This window comes from Lethenteron reissneri, chromosome 18 (assembly GCF_015708825.2).
Source record: "Lethenteron reissneri isolate LAM-NWPU_2019-01 chromosome 18, ASM1570882v1, whole genome shotgun sequence".
Lineage (NCBI taxonomy): Eukaryota > Metazoa > Chordata > Hyperoartia > Petromyzontiformes > Petromyzontidae > Lethenteron > Lethenteron reissneri.
In genome coordinates, this window is record NC_083796.1 from 4,734,308 (window position 1) to 4,750,454 (window position 16,147).

The following is a 16,147-nucleotide window of genomic DNA, read 5'->3' on the forward strand; positions in this document are numbered from 1 at the left end:
ACCTTTGCGTGGGTTTCGATTTAAAGCTTTCGTGACTGCAGGGATTCATCTTCTTGGTTCTTTCGGTAAAGTCACGTAGAAGGAAATTAAATAATAATAATAATAATAAAATAAAACATCATAAAAATTTAAACATAATAAAATACAATTCTCACGACGTTTCGGCCACAAAGCAAGCAAGCAGCCGTCCTCAGGTGAAGAACAGGTCTGTCTGTCTTTCCAACAGACTGTCTTTCCAACAGACCTGTTCTTCACCTGAGGACGGCTACTTGCTTTGTGGCCGAAACGTCGCGAGAATTGTATTTTATTATGTTTTATTTTTTTATTTTATTTCCCTTCTACGTGACTTTACCGAAAGAACCAAGAATATTTGCGTGGGTTTTCACATCCTAAGAGAGCGTTAAGGAAAATACGTGTTCATGCTGGACACAGCATCGGGACGGTGCAATTTCGACTTTGTACGTTTGCCACGTGATTACTTTCATGAACGTAACAGCGACATTTATACACGTTGTACAACAATCGCAGGTCTCTAATGCTACGTAGGTATACATTTAATAGTAATAATAATGATGAATAATTGACAGTCCTTTGCCAATCCACCGCTGGCTGAAGGATGCCCCATGCCGTGTTGGTTATGGGAGTTTGTTTGACCATAATTTTCCACATTGGTCAGTGCGGATTGGTGATGTGAGGGGGGGCGCAGGATCAGTTCAGACATCACTCGCCACTGATGTGGGCCATGGTTGGGAATAGAACTCAGATCGCCGGCTACAGCACACAGTGCACTCCACGTTTTTTATACTTGCTGATACTGCGGCAAAAATTATATTCGATCATCCCATTGCACGTACAAAATGCATTTCTTATACTGAATAAATGTAACAAGCTTGACGATGTACGTGGTGAAACCCTCACTGTGATGTAGATTGGAAGTAGAGTTAAGCTAGTGCCCATTGCTAAGGAAAGTTATTCGTTTGTATCTGTTGCATTAACGTCATCAGCCATGACCAGTCCACTGCCGGATGAAGGCCTCTCCAAACAGTGCCGCATCCATCGCGGTCCTGCGCTGTAATAATCCACCAAGCACATGCTCCACGCAAACTGATTTCATTGCTCCATCTCCACAGTGTACATCCTCTTGGACGTGTTACGTTCCATCCTTGACCGCCACTCCGTCATCATTCTTGCGACGCGTCCTGCCCACTGCCACTTTTCTTCTTAACAGTTTGAACTTCCTCTCAAACTCTTGTGCGTTCTCTAATCCACGAGTTCTTCTTTCTGTCGCTGAATGTTTGTCTCCCTTACGCTTGACCACAGAGGTCATTTTAGAAACACGTAGTACTTTACCTGCACCACTCTTAATATTGGAATGCACTGTTTTAGATCGGCATAATTTTGTTACGTGAAATTAATATTTAAAATTTAAGACGGGTTATTTGCACGTTTATAATGCAATATATGTGTAGATGTCCACACATACATATATGTGAATCTAGTCAGTTACACTAAACATAGCCTCGTTGCAGTGGTAAACGTTTGCGTATTGTGTACGTGTGTGTGTAAGGTTTTGCATTTAAATCCAAGCTCATGTATTACCGTACCGTATTAAAATAAACTTTGTATTCATAACATTTTTATTTTTAGCAAATCCTTTTCATGTCACAACCTTTAACAAGTTGTCTGCTTTGTCTAATGGCCTACCAACACTTTAATATTTTTTCGGAAACTGCTGGTTATTATTAAACATCTGAAACGTTGGATTTAGTAAACGTTCACATAATTACGCCTTTCGGTAGTCAACTGACATATGCCGTGTGCCATTTTTTTGAATTTTATTTCAATTAAAAATTGCCGTAAATTCGAATGGTGTTCCGCAAGGACTAGAAAACTGCAGTTTGGCACGAATGTATTCTTATTCATATTCTTAGGTTTTTTCGGTAAAGTCACGTAGGTAAAACATCAAAATTAATAAAAATAAATAAAATAGCACAAAAATCACTGTGTATTCTTACCAACAGAATCATCTCAAAACTAACATTTTCATACTTAGGCGCTGCAAAACTGAGGACCCTGAGGATGGTTTGTTTTGCTGATTCGGCAGGGTCTGCCGAAAGTCCTCAACTGCTTCAAGTGTTATGCCAAACTCTTAAAAAACATTCAATCCCCCGAATCTGTTTACAACGTAATTCTCCCCTGCCATTGAATGTGACACTAAAGCTGTCAGAAAAAACGTGACAAAAACGGCACCAGTTCGGAGTGTATAAACGTACAATTGCAGCACTTCAAAGTAAAGTTATTGGGCATGGGCAGGACGCGTTGCTTGAACGGAGAATCGCCTGCGGTTAAGACTCATGGCAGATAGGCAGTCAAAGGAGGAAACGTGCCTGAGAAGACATCCATCGCAGAGATGGACCAATGAAATCAGCTTGCGTGCAGGATGCTATGTGGATGGTGACATCGTTGAAACTATGAGAGATAGCAACGGCTTTGAGAGGTCTTCATCCAGAATTGGACAGATACTGGAGAATGATTATGGACTATTTCACGTCATGAATGTATGTATGGGGAATTTGAAGAGTGTTTAATCCATTGACTTGAACTTATCAAGTACAACAAGTGAGTGTATTGGGGTGAGTGTGTTGGGCTGAGTGTGTTTGGGCGAGTGTGTTGGGATAAGGTTGTGTATTGGAGTGAGTCTGTGTTGAGGTGAGTGTTTTGTTATGAGTGTGTATTGTGAGACTGTGCTGTTCTGAGTCTGTCGGGATAAGTCTGTATTCTTGTGAGTCTGGTGTCGGCTGTGCCTGTGTGTCTGTGTGAGTCTGTGTCGTTGTGAGTGTCGGTGTGAGTGTGTATCGGTGTGAGTCTGTATAATGATGAGTCTTTGTGTGAGTCTGTGCAAGTCTATGCGAGTGTGTGTCGGTGTGAGTCTGTGTGGCGGTGAGTCTCTGACCCTCTGCCGCCCCTCTCCCCCCGCAGGCCCTACCAGTGTGGCCACTGCGCCCAGTCCTTCTCCCAGCCCTCGGAGCTGCGGAATCACGTGGTCACCCACTCGAGTGACCGTCCGTTCAAATGCGGCTACTGCGGGACGCGCCTTTCGCTGGAGCCACCACACTCAACAACCACATCCGCACGCACACGGGCGAGAAGCCCTTCAAGTGAGTTGCACGCGCGCTGGCTCACTCGCTCGCTCGCTCACCCACGGTGAACGACGCGGGTGGAACGAGAAGGATGAGGAATTCATTGCATTCAGAGGGTGCTCGCTTGAATACCTCCGCAACTCAGAGCGCCTTACGTTGTCACATCTCTCAACCGTCCCCATGCCCTGCTGCAGTCTAATCAACGGGACCCCCCCCGCCGCTCCCTCCCAGTAGTAGCTAACCCTGTGTGGTGGCACGAAAGTTTACGCAGCACGCACCGCCCGGTGAATTGCCATTGAAATGGTGCATCGTTGTTGAATATATCCCGGCGACTTGATGTTTTAGTGTTTGCGGTCACTCTTCTATAGCTACTGCTATGGTTACTGTTTCCATGAACTTCACTCGTTGATTCGTCCACCCATGCTGAGAGCTCGGTGTTGCCAGACTGACTGCTTCACCTTCAACCACCACGCCGGAGGCCACGACGCTCCTCTCACTGCGTCTTTCCTCGCACCGTCACACTTCCCAATTGTCTCTATTCCCAGTCTCTTGTAATAACCTAGCTCAAGTCAATACATGTGTATGACTCTTTATCTTTAATGCCTATTGTAACTTCAATAGCGCTGTTGGTTGCTTGGCGTTTCCTGCGCCTTTTCGGCCTGTGTTCGGCAATAATCGTGATGAGAGACAAACACGTACAACACTCACGCGCGTTGGATTTACAATGGATTTTGACCAACGGCTCTCTTCCCCCCGAGTGCATGAACGTGCATTCGAATAAAATTCACGACACACGCGCGACCGGGCAGGTCGCGAACCATCAAAGGCGGCGCGTCGCCCTCGTGACGCTGACGACTGATGTGAAAGCCGTGAGAGAAGATCCGTGCGAGGGAGCGGGCGGGGGGGGGGGGGGGGGGGTACCCTCACGGTTTGATCTTGGGAGAGATGATTTTGATGCGGCTCCCAGACACTAATCGCAACCCACCCCCCCGCAGGTCACGCGTCCCGTGAGAAATCGTGCCTCGGCCAAAGAGGCTTTGATGGACCCGTGAGTGATCTGACAGTGACCCTAACCCAGGGTGGCACGGCACTAATAGGAATTGATAAAGGAAATAAAATAAATTCCAGGCGTCCTCCGTTCATTACCCCCCCCGCTCCCCGCTCCCCGCCCCCCCGCGCAGTGAAAGTCGCGGGGCGCTTTGACCATACTTCACCACGCTGATCAGTGCGGCTTGATGAAGGGGAGGGCGGAGGCTGGGACCGGGTTCTAATATCCCTCGCCCACTAATTTGGGCCGTTTTCCGGGAGTCGAATTTCGGTGGCCAGGTTCAAAACGTAGCACGCTAACCACGATGCCACCGTGCACGCCTCCACTAGGAACCGTACATTTGGAGTTTGAATGTTCTCTCTCTCTCTCCCCGTGGTCGCGTGGATTTTTCCCTTGGTCCTCCGGTTTTTCCTCGCACATTTAGAAACGTGCGTTTGGAGTATTTTGCTGCTATAAATGTCCACGTGATAAGCCACTTCGTTGAGCTATCATTTGTGGCCAGGTCGCTTCTGAAAAAAGAGATGTATAGCTCTGTGGACCTTACCTGGTTAAATACAACAGTTTAGTTTTCGTTGTTTTTAGAAAATTATAAAGCAAATCACGTAGCAAAATAATGTATTTTACACACCGCTGCATATGCCAATGTGGCTTTAACATTCATATTGCCACACCCCCCACACCCCCTTCGCCAAGCTGCACTGCCCAGCGTGAAGTATAGTCACGTAATCCCCGTGATGGACACGTCTAGCGGTGGATTGCAAACTGCTGTACATTAGTAATGGCGTTACTTATTAATAAACGATATAAAATGTGACGCGAGTTTATTCTCTCTGCTTGTCTAGACTCGGTGTCACTGTAAGAGCCAACTTATTATGCGAGGCAATATGTTGTCGGATATAATTTCTGTGGAAAGGCTTTAAAGGGCACAATTTACACCCCTGCAATGGTAAACAACAGATCGAGGAGTGATCGCGATCTGCGGTGTCTGTCTTCAACTAAAAACCCATGGCAAGACTTCCAGACAAGCAAGAATAGCATCCACATTTTATAGGCTTACGCGTAGGCAGATAACCTAAACCCCAAAGCCTTCTCTGTGACACAACACCACCTGCTCAAAGCCAACAGCGATACACCGCGACCACCCGATGCTGTATATGGATAAACCTCGCAAACACAGGTGGCGACTTAAAACCTGTTTAAAGTGTCTAAACAGTTGCCATCGATGCGAATGAGTTTGAGCAGAGCTCTGCGTGCGTATACGACCATCGTTATCATCCATGATTGACTCCCTGATGGGTAAAGGCTTCTCAAAGCCATAGCCATCTTTTCGCTGTCCTACGATGCCGCAAGCCCTCGGGGAGCCGTGTGCACGAGCCTATTTTATTATTCTCTCTTTTGGCTACCACTCCGAGAGTCGTCTTGACCACCGGCCATCATCCCTTAGAGCGACGTGTCCTGCCCCAAGGCACTCTTTACTTCACTGAACGTGCAATATGATGTCTGTAACGTTCGTGTCTTCTCCAATCCACACACTTCCCCTTCTGCCTCCCGGTGCAATTCCACGCGCGCATTCATCTCCCCGCGCTTCTTGACGCACTCGTCGGTTTTTTGTTCCATATTTGAGAATGTGTGGGACAATTCCTCTCGCTATTTTTCACCAACCACGTGTGAATTGCGCCATTTTTTTACTCTCTTTTTTTTAATGGGGCAGTGACATGACCGAGCGGGAGCCCGTTTGCTGCATGTTGCCAAGGTTCGTGGTTGAAGCCGTCTGCTTCGCATCGGATGTCAAATATCCCGAGATGTCATTCACAACAAGAGGCCATGATGTTCCGGCGTCATGGTCCAATTTTGCCAAATTTGAAACAATACTCAATTGGGATTGTGCACAGCAACAATCGCTTCCCCTCCAACACCCCCTCCCACCTACTGAAACAGGCCCCCTCCCAGAAAAAGAGAGGCATGAGACTCAAGTGAGACATTCCTGGGTACACAAGCATAGCATGAATAACAACAACAACAACAATAATAACGACGATGATGATGAATTAAGAAACGGCCGTTCTCATCCCCCCCCTCCCCGTGGCAGGTGCGAGCGATGCGAGCAGAGCTTCACGCAGGCAACGCAGCTGAGCCGCCACCAGCGCACGCCCAACGAATGCAAGGCCCCGGCCGACTGCGGAGAATCGATCGAGGTGGATTGACTGACGGGAGGGGAGGGGGGGGGGAGGCCACCCCCCCCACCCCCGCCCACCGGGCAGGAATTAAACGCCCTGATTAAAACGTCGCCGGCACTTACGGCGGACAACCAAAGATCCTCATCGCCAACACTTTTCAATCAGTGCCATCGAACTAAGCACAAGGAGAACGGGAGAGGAGACGAGAGGGTTGGGGGTGGGGGTGGTGGTGGTGGTTGGTTGGGGGGGGCGGGAGGAAGAGGAAAAAATGAAGAGAGCGAGGCAGGGCCGAGACAAACGCTCCGGCGAGCCGTGGGATCGATCCTCGTCGACACGGAGGACATTATTTATTTATTTGTCACTGGGGTGGGAAAGACTTTGTCAATGGGACGATTGGGCTGAGCTGATTGAATCACTGGAGTTGCCCGGGTGTTCTACGTGACAGTTTAATCATTGCCCCTAGCAGTGTAGCAGATTGCATGCAACCTTAACTTAACTCTGTGAGTGGCTCGATCACATAAAACACCCACACCTTTTAACCCCGCGTTCACGCCATTTATAGCTTCATCCAGGACTGAATTAATATATATATATACGACGGTATTTATAGTGATTTTATTTTCTTGTTTGATGAACACTTCTGTGTCAAGAACTTAGACGATGTTTTTTTTCGCGTGTGTTAATTTTACTGCTGTATTAAATGCAAAAGCGGAAGCACAAAATGGTGTCAGTTTTGCCAAAGAGAAAAGTTGTAGCCAAAACCAGTGTACCTGTACAGAACCCAACAGAGAATGTCTGTACCCGTTATTTCTGCTCACACTTTACCTTACTTCAAAATGCAAAAATGCGTTTGCTAAGCTGTACAAACTAGTGTTGTGAATAAATTTGTATTGTACAAACGGCGGTTGTATGCGGGCTCGTGAACGGTTAAGATAACGATCAGACGGAATCACCAGCCCTTTTCTTACTTCTCAAAACCTTCCACATTTTACAGCTCTCCCGAGAAACGTTGCAAAAAAAAAAAAACTTTCCAGTGTAAATCAGTGGTACGTGACCTCTGCTTCAGTGCGCGCGCTATATTACATATGCGCGTACTTCCATGGGGAAACAAAACACAGGTATGTGTATTGTAAGTAAATTAATTACACTTGTCCTGACTAAGGAATCCCAGGTAACAGACAGCAAATTGAGAAAATTACCTTTATTCTTATTTAATCGGATCTCTTTTGCAAAGAAGACATGCCGACTCAAAGTGCACTCGCCTGTGAACACGAGTGATGCAGATCGGCGTGCGTTCGATGTGGGGTTGTGTTTTTATATTGACAGTGCAGCATTTGACCCTGCTCATGAATTTTTTTTTTTACAGAAAATGCTGCTTAAGAAAGCGATGAGTAATGTAAATAATATGTGATGTTTGCTTTAGACGCAGCGTTCTTTTTAAAATTGTCAAGTACATTTTAGTTTGCGCCCACGTATGTATGTATATCTGCACACACACACACACAAAGTGTGCCCTTAAACCGTTTTGCGTTTCCATAATATTTTTGTACATAAATGTTTGATTTCTCGCGCAAAATCTAAATGAAGAAAAATATTATGCCTGTTGGTTTACAAGTGATTAATTGGAGCAGTAATTCCTCGCAGAAGGCATTTATCATCGAGGAGAGTTATTTTTTGGGCATTCAGGCAAACAAACAGAAACTCTTCCCATGTGTTTCTTATTGAACGTGGAGGTGCGTTGATTGAACGCCCTTTACGTGACGAATGATTCCTCGGGCCAGCGCTTTGATCGCAAAAAAAACACAACACGGTCGGGCCGAAGCAAAGGAAAACACTCGAGAGTAACAGAAATACGAAGTAGCGAAACGACGTCGCACTCAGAAAAATTCTCAACAGACTTTCGACCAAATGGGCGGACAAAAAAAAGTACACAAAATCGTAATTTACAGTAACTAACCCTGCCCTAATCTCAAGTTATGTCCGTATATAACATTTTCTCTCCTTCCTGCCAGCAATCTTGGCACATTTTTGCGAGCTAAATAATGCTGCTTTTCTTCTTCTGTTACCACATTTCCTAACCAGACGGGCCCATTCTTAGGGCGATTAAATATTTTGGCGGAAGATAAATGTGCGCGCTCGACGGTCGGGCTGAGAAACATCTAAAAATGTTGTTGCTTGGCACAGAGCAGTGTCGGAGTGTTGCTCGACGCGTCTGTGTGTGTGTGTGTGCCCAAAAAATAAAGGAAGGACATTCGGGGGGGGGGGGGGAGAGTGAGTTGATAATTGGGACCGACAAAGCAACTTTAACAAAACTGAGCCAATTTTAAACAAAATTCTCCCAAATGCTGGGCCGGGGGTCGCGCTGCTCCGTGGGGTATTTTGTACCGGAATCGGCATCCGAACGCCCACAAAATCTCTCCTTGTAGACGTTTAAAAACTGCAACGTTACATTAGCGCGTGCGTGAACTGCAGTGCATTGTCGGGCACAGGAGCATAGAGGCACAACCGTTCATACACCAACCAAAAAAACTATACGCAGCAGGTAATGTATCTCTGTGGGTTGCTGCTACGAATTAAATCTTTGAATGCAGTTCAGATTATTTAGTGATTTCTTCGGCTCCGACAGTACCCTCTAACACTGAGGCTCAGTGTGTATTTATTAACATTCAGCAATTCAAGATGTATTACTGTATTACATAATGGGCATAATTATCATGACTAAAACTAGGAAAATAAAGAACCCTTATGAAAGTTATCTTTGTTAAAATACCATTATTTTTTGTAATTGGGTTTAAGGCCAAAATCATTCAAGGGCTAATATGGACCACATTTCTCCCAGTGTTTTACAAATCCCGGAAAGCGGCCTTCAACTGCAGAATATAGTTTTTCCCCGCTGATTAAAGTGTATCATATGAAGTTGTACATCAAAAAAAGTAAAACACAAAAAGCAAATCCAGCCGACTTTTACAGGACACTGTTACAGAAGCCCTGTAAAACAATCTTGGCATGGAGAAAAATTGCGTGTAAACCACTTGCTGATTGCATATTATTACCATATCTGGCTAGTGGAAAGAATCAATCAACCAGATTAGGAACAGCTTCGTAGATCTATACGCCCGCTGCAGTATATAACCTTACTTAGGAACACATTTCCCCCCCCACCACCCAGTCTTGCTAAGCCCTGCTTGATGAATGAGCACCGTTAGCTCACGGACTGCCCTGACATGGGCAGAAGAAAAAAAAAAGGTGGCAGGAAGGATGTAGTTTTATGGAGTCTAGACTCTTGCTACGGCCATTTAAGTCTGGCTCTGTCACAGCGCGGTAACACGTGCACGCGGACTCGCGTGACTAAAGCCATCACACCTGCCGTGCCAGCCTCTGGGCAGAGCAAGCCCAATGCGTTATCAAACGGCGGCACTCGCAACTTTGGGGAAAAGAGGAGCGGCCGTCGAACGGGTCATTGGCGACTGTCATTGTCACAGGGCGTACGAACGCAGGGCGAGAAAATCTGCGAACTGTGCACGCGCGTTTTTAGTCCTGTAACGCATTTTTTATACCTATTTTTTTTTTACAAATTTGAATTGGACGGGAGACCTTGTTTTATTTTTTAGTAGCTCTCAATACTGCTTGCTCTGAACTCGGTTACCTCCATTTTAATCCTGGCCGTGGTGGTTAACATCAGCGGCAAATGCTGACCAAAGCAGTCCGGCACTCCTTACCCTCCCCCCTACCACCCTTCATCTTTTTACCAACATCCGAATCTGATTATATACTGGAGGAATCCAATGAGCTATCGAGCTCTCATTCACATGCACTGACCAGTGTAGTGAAGGATGGTCAAAGAGCCCTCATGACCGACACGGCGTAGGGTGTCTTCATCCAGCAGTGGACTCACAGGAGTTTGCGTTTCGTTTTTGAGTTCATTTCATTTGTTAATCCCGTTTGGCCAATTGCCCAGTTCGAAGGGAGCTCGGTGGAGATGCGTGGTGCGTGAGCAGCTGGGCTGTACTTACAAGACCAGAGACAAACGGTGTCAAACAAGAAGGCTTTGACCCCAGCAGTGGAAATTTTTGACGCGAGTGAGATTCCGGGCCACAACCAACATCAGTGGCGAAAATATCTGAACGGATCCCAGGCCTCCTCTAGGTAAATTCTGCTTTACATGAACTCATGCCGCAATGCGTCGCCTAATCCTCAACATTGGGAAGACAAAGGTGGTCAGTCGTGGTTTTATAGCCATTCCAGCCCATCAAGCGCTGTTCCTGCCCTCTTAGGTGCTTGCTAACAACACTTGCTCCACACATCTGCGAAGGCCATGCGGGAGGTCTTTGTCATTGCACTGTGGTACAGGTATATTTGTGAAGTGTAGCTTCACCCTGAAAAGTCTTGTTGGGTGTACATTGTATTAGGTGACTCCAGCGAAATGTACCCATCACGCTGCTGCACAATGGGCCAACTCCGGAATGTAATGTTGCAGGAAATGCAAACCTTGCTTTGCCGCAATTTCATAATCAAGAGACACCGGGAGTTCATTGAGCACGTTGGTGTGCGTCAGCGTGCGGAGAGTTGTGTTTCAGTGAAACAAAAGACTGATTGGGTGTGCAAGGAAATGCACTCCTTTTGAAAACAGAATTTCCTTATAAATGGGATTAATTTGAAACCGTATCTTTGTTGTCACGCAGGGAAAATTTAGGTACAACATTTGTTGTCTCGGCAGAATGCCACCGTTTCCAAGCCGCACCATTAACTACTTATTTATTCCCGCTAGTGGGGGAAGATACATTCTGGGTAAGTATAATAGTTCTGAAGTGGAAAATGTGGTGGAGAAAAGCGCAGTGCTCACACGTTCGCTGCAAATTCCATAAAACGGAAACCCCCCGCGGACAAACGTGCCATATCACTCCATCTGCCGTGTCAACGCGCCCGTTCTTACGCCACGCTTTTTACGTTACATTTCTACCACCCTCGGAGCGTTTTGACACGGAGATTAAAACGGTTGCACACTTATCAGCACGGTGTGAAAACAGGGCCCGGCGCCAATGCAGAGAAGACGCAACATCATTCCCGGTGAAAGTGGAGCGCGCAAAAGATGGGCTGCCACTTCTGCCTCGGTTCCTGTCGGCTTGTTAGCAACTGTCAGGCTGAGTTTTGGCAATTATTATTCTTTCTATTGCGTATGATTTATTTATCTTTTTGGGCAGCAGACTTTACTTTAAAAAAAAAAGTTCAAGTATAAATCAGCAAAGGCAAACATATTTATCGTAATAATTTTAAATTGGGGAAACTGAAAGGTAAAATTATGTCAACAGAGCAAATGCATTTTGGCAGACACTTAATCAAAATGGCCCTAACGAAAGCTCCGCTGGGATGCATTCCCCCTTGTGTTATAGAAATCATAAAATGAAACAGCAGGAGGAAATAGAAACAAATGAACTTTCACATTTCGCCAACTTTAAACTCGTTCCCACCTAAATTACTCCCGAACACCATTTTCTTGAAAACACAAATAATTGTAATTAAAAAATATACATTCAAATGCTTTGTATAAGCTTCTCAGAGGGATAATTGTAAAAATCGCACTTATTGAACCAAATGTGAGTTCAAAAGCTGCACTTATAGTGACAATCCACAAATAAATTCTAAGAATGTTTGTAAATGTATTGGTCCATCAGTTAATTGTTAATGAGTGGGATTTGCATTGTGTAGTCTACTAAAGCATGATCACATGAGTATCCCCACATTTAAATTTAACACAATTCTTCAGAAAGTAAAAGTTTTCCATGTTAGGAACATACATATACCGTGCTGCATTTGCAGGTTAAGAGTCAAAATTTATTCAGGTCGTAATTTCTAAACAGGACAATATTTATCGAGGCTGAAATTTCTGAGTGAAAATAGTACGAGGGCGCAAGATAAACCGCCCTGGACTGGCTCGGCATTTCCTTCATGGATTTATGCGATCGTCTTTAAGGCATCTTTGGGTGGCTCTTAAATCTATCAATGTTTCTTCAGCCCACAGCACTGCCAGGCCATCTATCAGCTCTTCCAGCAGCCATGAGCAGCAGCCCCACAGGGCACACCGAGCCTACGAACGCTGGAAACATGGACGAGCGCTCACCGGCTTTTATCGATGTCGGATTCCCTCACCCAGCGATAGCAAATGCTCGGCGGATAGGACGTCTTGAAGAAAAGTGAAATGCCTGGACTTCACCAAAATGTTTTCTAAAAGTAGATTTTTTTTTCTAAGTACTTGTGGGCAGCGTTTAGGATATTCGAAAAGGCTCGTTAGTTATTGTTGACAAAAAAAATGGCCAAGTATCATTTATTTTGTAAAACATTTCTGGAAAAGTAAACAAGGTCATGGGTACAGTCCTGCAATTTCCGGCTCACACCACTGCTGGCGGAAGAGCCTCCATTAGAGGGAGCTCCCATGAGCCTCTCTCGAGGATATTGTTGGCAGACTTTTCACACGATAGTCAAGACTTCTTGGAACTGGACGTACCCACACTTTAACCTACCACAACACTTGACCTGCCCATTGACTAACTGTGGTGTACCACTTACAACAAGCTCAGTGGACAGAGGGAAGGGGGGATTTAAGAAACTTGCCAATTTCTTCATAAATGTTGCGCCAGAAAATCGAACTTGGACAGCAGCAAGCCCAGGTGTGCGAACCATTACACCACGGGCAGGCATCTTGTAAGGAAAGCAGCATTGTAAAATGGTCATGCTCACCTATGAAATGCAATAGGTTATACCAGGGGTCGGCAACCAAAATAACAAGAAGAGCCATTTCTTTCCAATTCGGTACAAAATTCAGTATTTCAAGAGCCGCAATGCATCTGAGTACATACTGTACATACGTACATATCGTCAAGAAGCAGCCCGTAAAGAGCCGCATGCGGCTCCGGAGCCGTAGGTTGCCGACCCCTGGGTTATACAATCAAGGTTGTAACAGAGTTGCTCTGTAATACAATTAAAACTAAACATTTAAGTTTATTGAAAAATACTTTAAAATTTACAACTCAAGAAGTAAAAAACAACCGAACAACTCGAGATCAAATCAAACACACTCGGGAAAACATCACTTTACAATTCGCACACTTTAAATCCATGAATGTTTAAAATGACAACATTTTAGTGTTTAACTCCCAGTTGTTTGTGTTGATTGAGACGCATAATGCAAAACTAATAATGTAATGCAAAGTGGAACTCAGCCGTTAGATTAATGGCATGTGTTTGTGATAAAAGCTCTTGCAGGGCATAGACATGACCATGTACCAACATCACACACAAACCTCTCTGATTGTGGTAGATAGAAATCACACCTCCTGGAAGTTTTTTTTTCAACAACCTGGAGATATCGCCAAATGAAAACTTTAAATTGATCTGTAAATAACTGCATAGCTACACAACACACGCTTTATCCACGTAAAACAATGTGTTGAATTTAATTATCAATTGAGGGTTAGTGGTCTCAGATTTGGTCCTCAGATGTGCCCCCTCGCACGTGGCAGCCGTGGAAGGGAGGTCTCTTGCCTGTGTAATGCCACGTTTGCACGGCTGTTTTATTGCGGACTCAAGCCGTGCCAGGCTTATCCCAACGCTTCATGGGAACGGCAACTCCTGCTCTACCCCACTCCCACCCTCTCCCCACCCCCCCTCTACGGCCGGAGGGAAGCGATCAAAATAAAAAAAAATTAACAAGGCTTAACGCACGCTTGGGTTAGGTTACGCGATCCCAGTTCTAAGATCTATTATGTTTGTAATTTTAACTGTTTTTTTTTTTAAAACAAAAACAAGACCCTGAAGTTGTCCAAAGTGAGAGACACCGATGACTTTCTCCTGTGTCAATTCCGTAACGTCACGACTGGTTCCGCTGTCAGGTCAGGTGACAAGTTTACAAGAGTGCAGCAAAGAAGGAAAGCCGCGTGGTCACCAGCCCACTCCTGGCTCATCCCGGGGGTAAGTCTGCCGCGGGAATTCAGAGCCAATCCCACTTATTACACGGCTTGCTCCCCTCTCCACAGTGAGAAAGACGCTGCTGCTGCTGCTGCCGCCGCCGCTGCCGTGGCCGCCTCAAGTGTGGCCGATGTGGCCCGTGGGGCCCGTGGGGCCCGCGTGGCCGACGTTGCCGTTGTGCCGCGAGATGGCATCTCGGATCTGCCGGTCGAGCTCCACGATGATGCGGTCGTCGTGCGTGTAGACGCCCGTGCGGAGCAGCGTGTCCCTCTCCTCAATGAGGCGCGTGAGGTGCGCGTCGTGGCTCTCCTCGGCGGCGCCGTCGCTCCCGTGCCCCCCGATGGCTGCACGCGGGGCAGCACCGGCGGCAGCGGTGTCGAGCAGCAGCTGAGCTGGCTTCGGTCCAGGCTCCTTCTGCTGCTCCTGAAGTTTTAGTCTGCGGGCAGATGTGAGCGCAGTAAATGTCAAGCCCAAGTCACACAAGGTTTGTACGCGACTCTGTTTTTTGTGAAATAGCAGGTGAAAGATAAAGATGCAGCCCTGCAATTGCTTGTCTAAGCCACTGCTGCTGGTAGAAGGGGCCTCCACTTGAGGGAGCTTGAGAGAGGCCCTAATGAGAGAATTTGACCTCCTCTACCACATTTATATATTATTAACATAAGAAAACTACATTGTATGTACATATATCACCATTGCATATATACCAGATGTCAACATTTACAAGACTGATATTAGCATTTTACAAAAAATGTTGACCATCAAACGTTAATGTTATTTTGAAGCCTGAGATTTATGCACCTATTAGAAAATTGTATTGATGTCATGCGATATCGTATTAAAATAGAGGCTTTGCATTCTTTTAACTTCCGTTTTTCAGAAAATATACTAGCCGCCCCACGTGTACGTACTGTATCTACACGTAAGAGTTATGGTCTCGAGTTAAATATAGGCAACGTTTGAGCTCAATGACTTCAGCTCTGCGCCAAAATCATTAACGCAGCCATTCCCCGCACCGCGGGTCATGACCCACTGATAGGCTTGGCTTTTCTGGGTTGAGAAAGTCATGATTTACGTGGTGACTTAGAAGAAGCGTGAAAACAAACAGCTGACTGAGGACGCAGTGTGAAAAGGCAGCGCCGCCTCACAAAGGAAGTTCGTAGGCGAGGACCGAACAAAGTTCGAGAACAAATTGCCGTACGCAATTCAGGGGGTGAGGCGCAAACCCCCCTCTCTCCTCCCTACCACTTCTCATGCACGCATTCTTTGTATGCATTCGCAAATTTTAGCTGCCCTTTTACACGTCTAAGGACGTAGTTCAGAATGTATGCGGCTGTCTGCAAGTCCCAGGAGGAATGTCTAGCGAGCACAGGAACAGGACTGCCTTTATTGAATAATGGTTTTAGCAACACGAGCATTCCCTTGAAAGTTGGCTTAACAGGTTACAACGGGAAGGTGCCAATTTCTCTTTTTTAGTCATGCCCCATTACCAAGCTCTGCCAAAGCTGCCAAACTTGCTCTACAAAACTATTTTATTATCCGTCCCGGGGATCCGACGCACTGCGGACTCTGCCTGCGAATTCTCACTTGTAGTCTGCTGGCAATCCATCCCGAAACGAGACCCACGCATCAAACCTGATTAAAGCAGACACTGGACAGCGGGTCTCGGTGGCCAATTAGTCTCCGGACAAGAAAGCACATGGCCAGACACTGTGAGCTACACGGTAGTTTCAGCAGGAAGGAGGGTAAAAAGGCAGAGCATGTAGCGTTACAGAGCCACCCAGGGAAATTGAAGCGATTACAAATTTGCCGTGCAGTCATTG

At 46.0% G+C, this 16,147-nt stretch overlaps 2 protein-coding genes across 2 annotated transcripts in view; one reads left to right on the forward strand and one right to left on the reverse strand.

Annotated features, from left to right (window-relative positions):
* Positions 1-8,275, forward strand: part of PRDM6 (PR/SET domain 6) — a 63,930-nt gene extending 55,655 nt beyond the window's left edge. The window contains 3 exon segments of the mRNA XM_061553510.1: positions 2,980-3,088; positions 3,091-3,158; positions 6,278-8,275. Coding sequence (XP_061409494.1) covers positions 2,980-3,088; positions 3,091-3,158; positions 6,278-6,392 — 292 coding nt within the window. The 3' untranslated portion in view covers positions 6,393-8,275.
* A 5,066-nt stretch (positions 8,276-13,341) lies between these two features.
* The window catches only part of CEP120 (centrosomal protein 120), a 40,636-nt gene continuing 37,830 nt past the window's right edge, over positions 13,342-16,147 (reverse strand). The window contains exon 21 of the mRNA XM_061553517.1: positions 13,342-14,763. Within this exon, the coding sequence (XP_061409501.1) occupies positions 14,445-14,763 (319 nt within the window). The 3' untranslated portion in view covers positions 13,342-14,444. The remainder of the gene's footprint in view (positions 14,764-16,147) is intronic.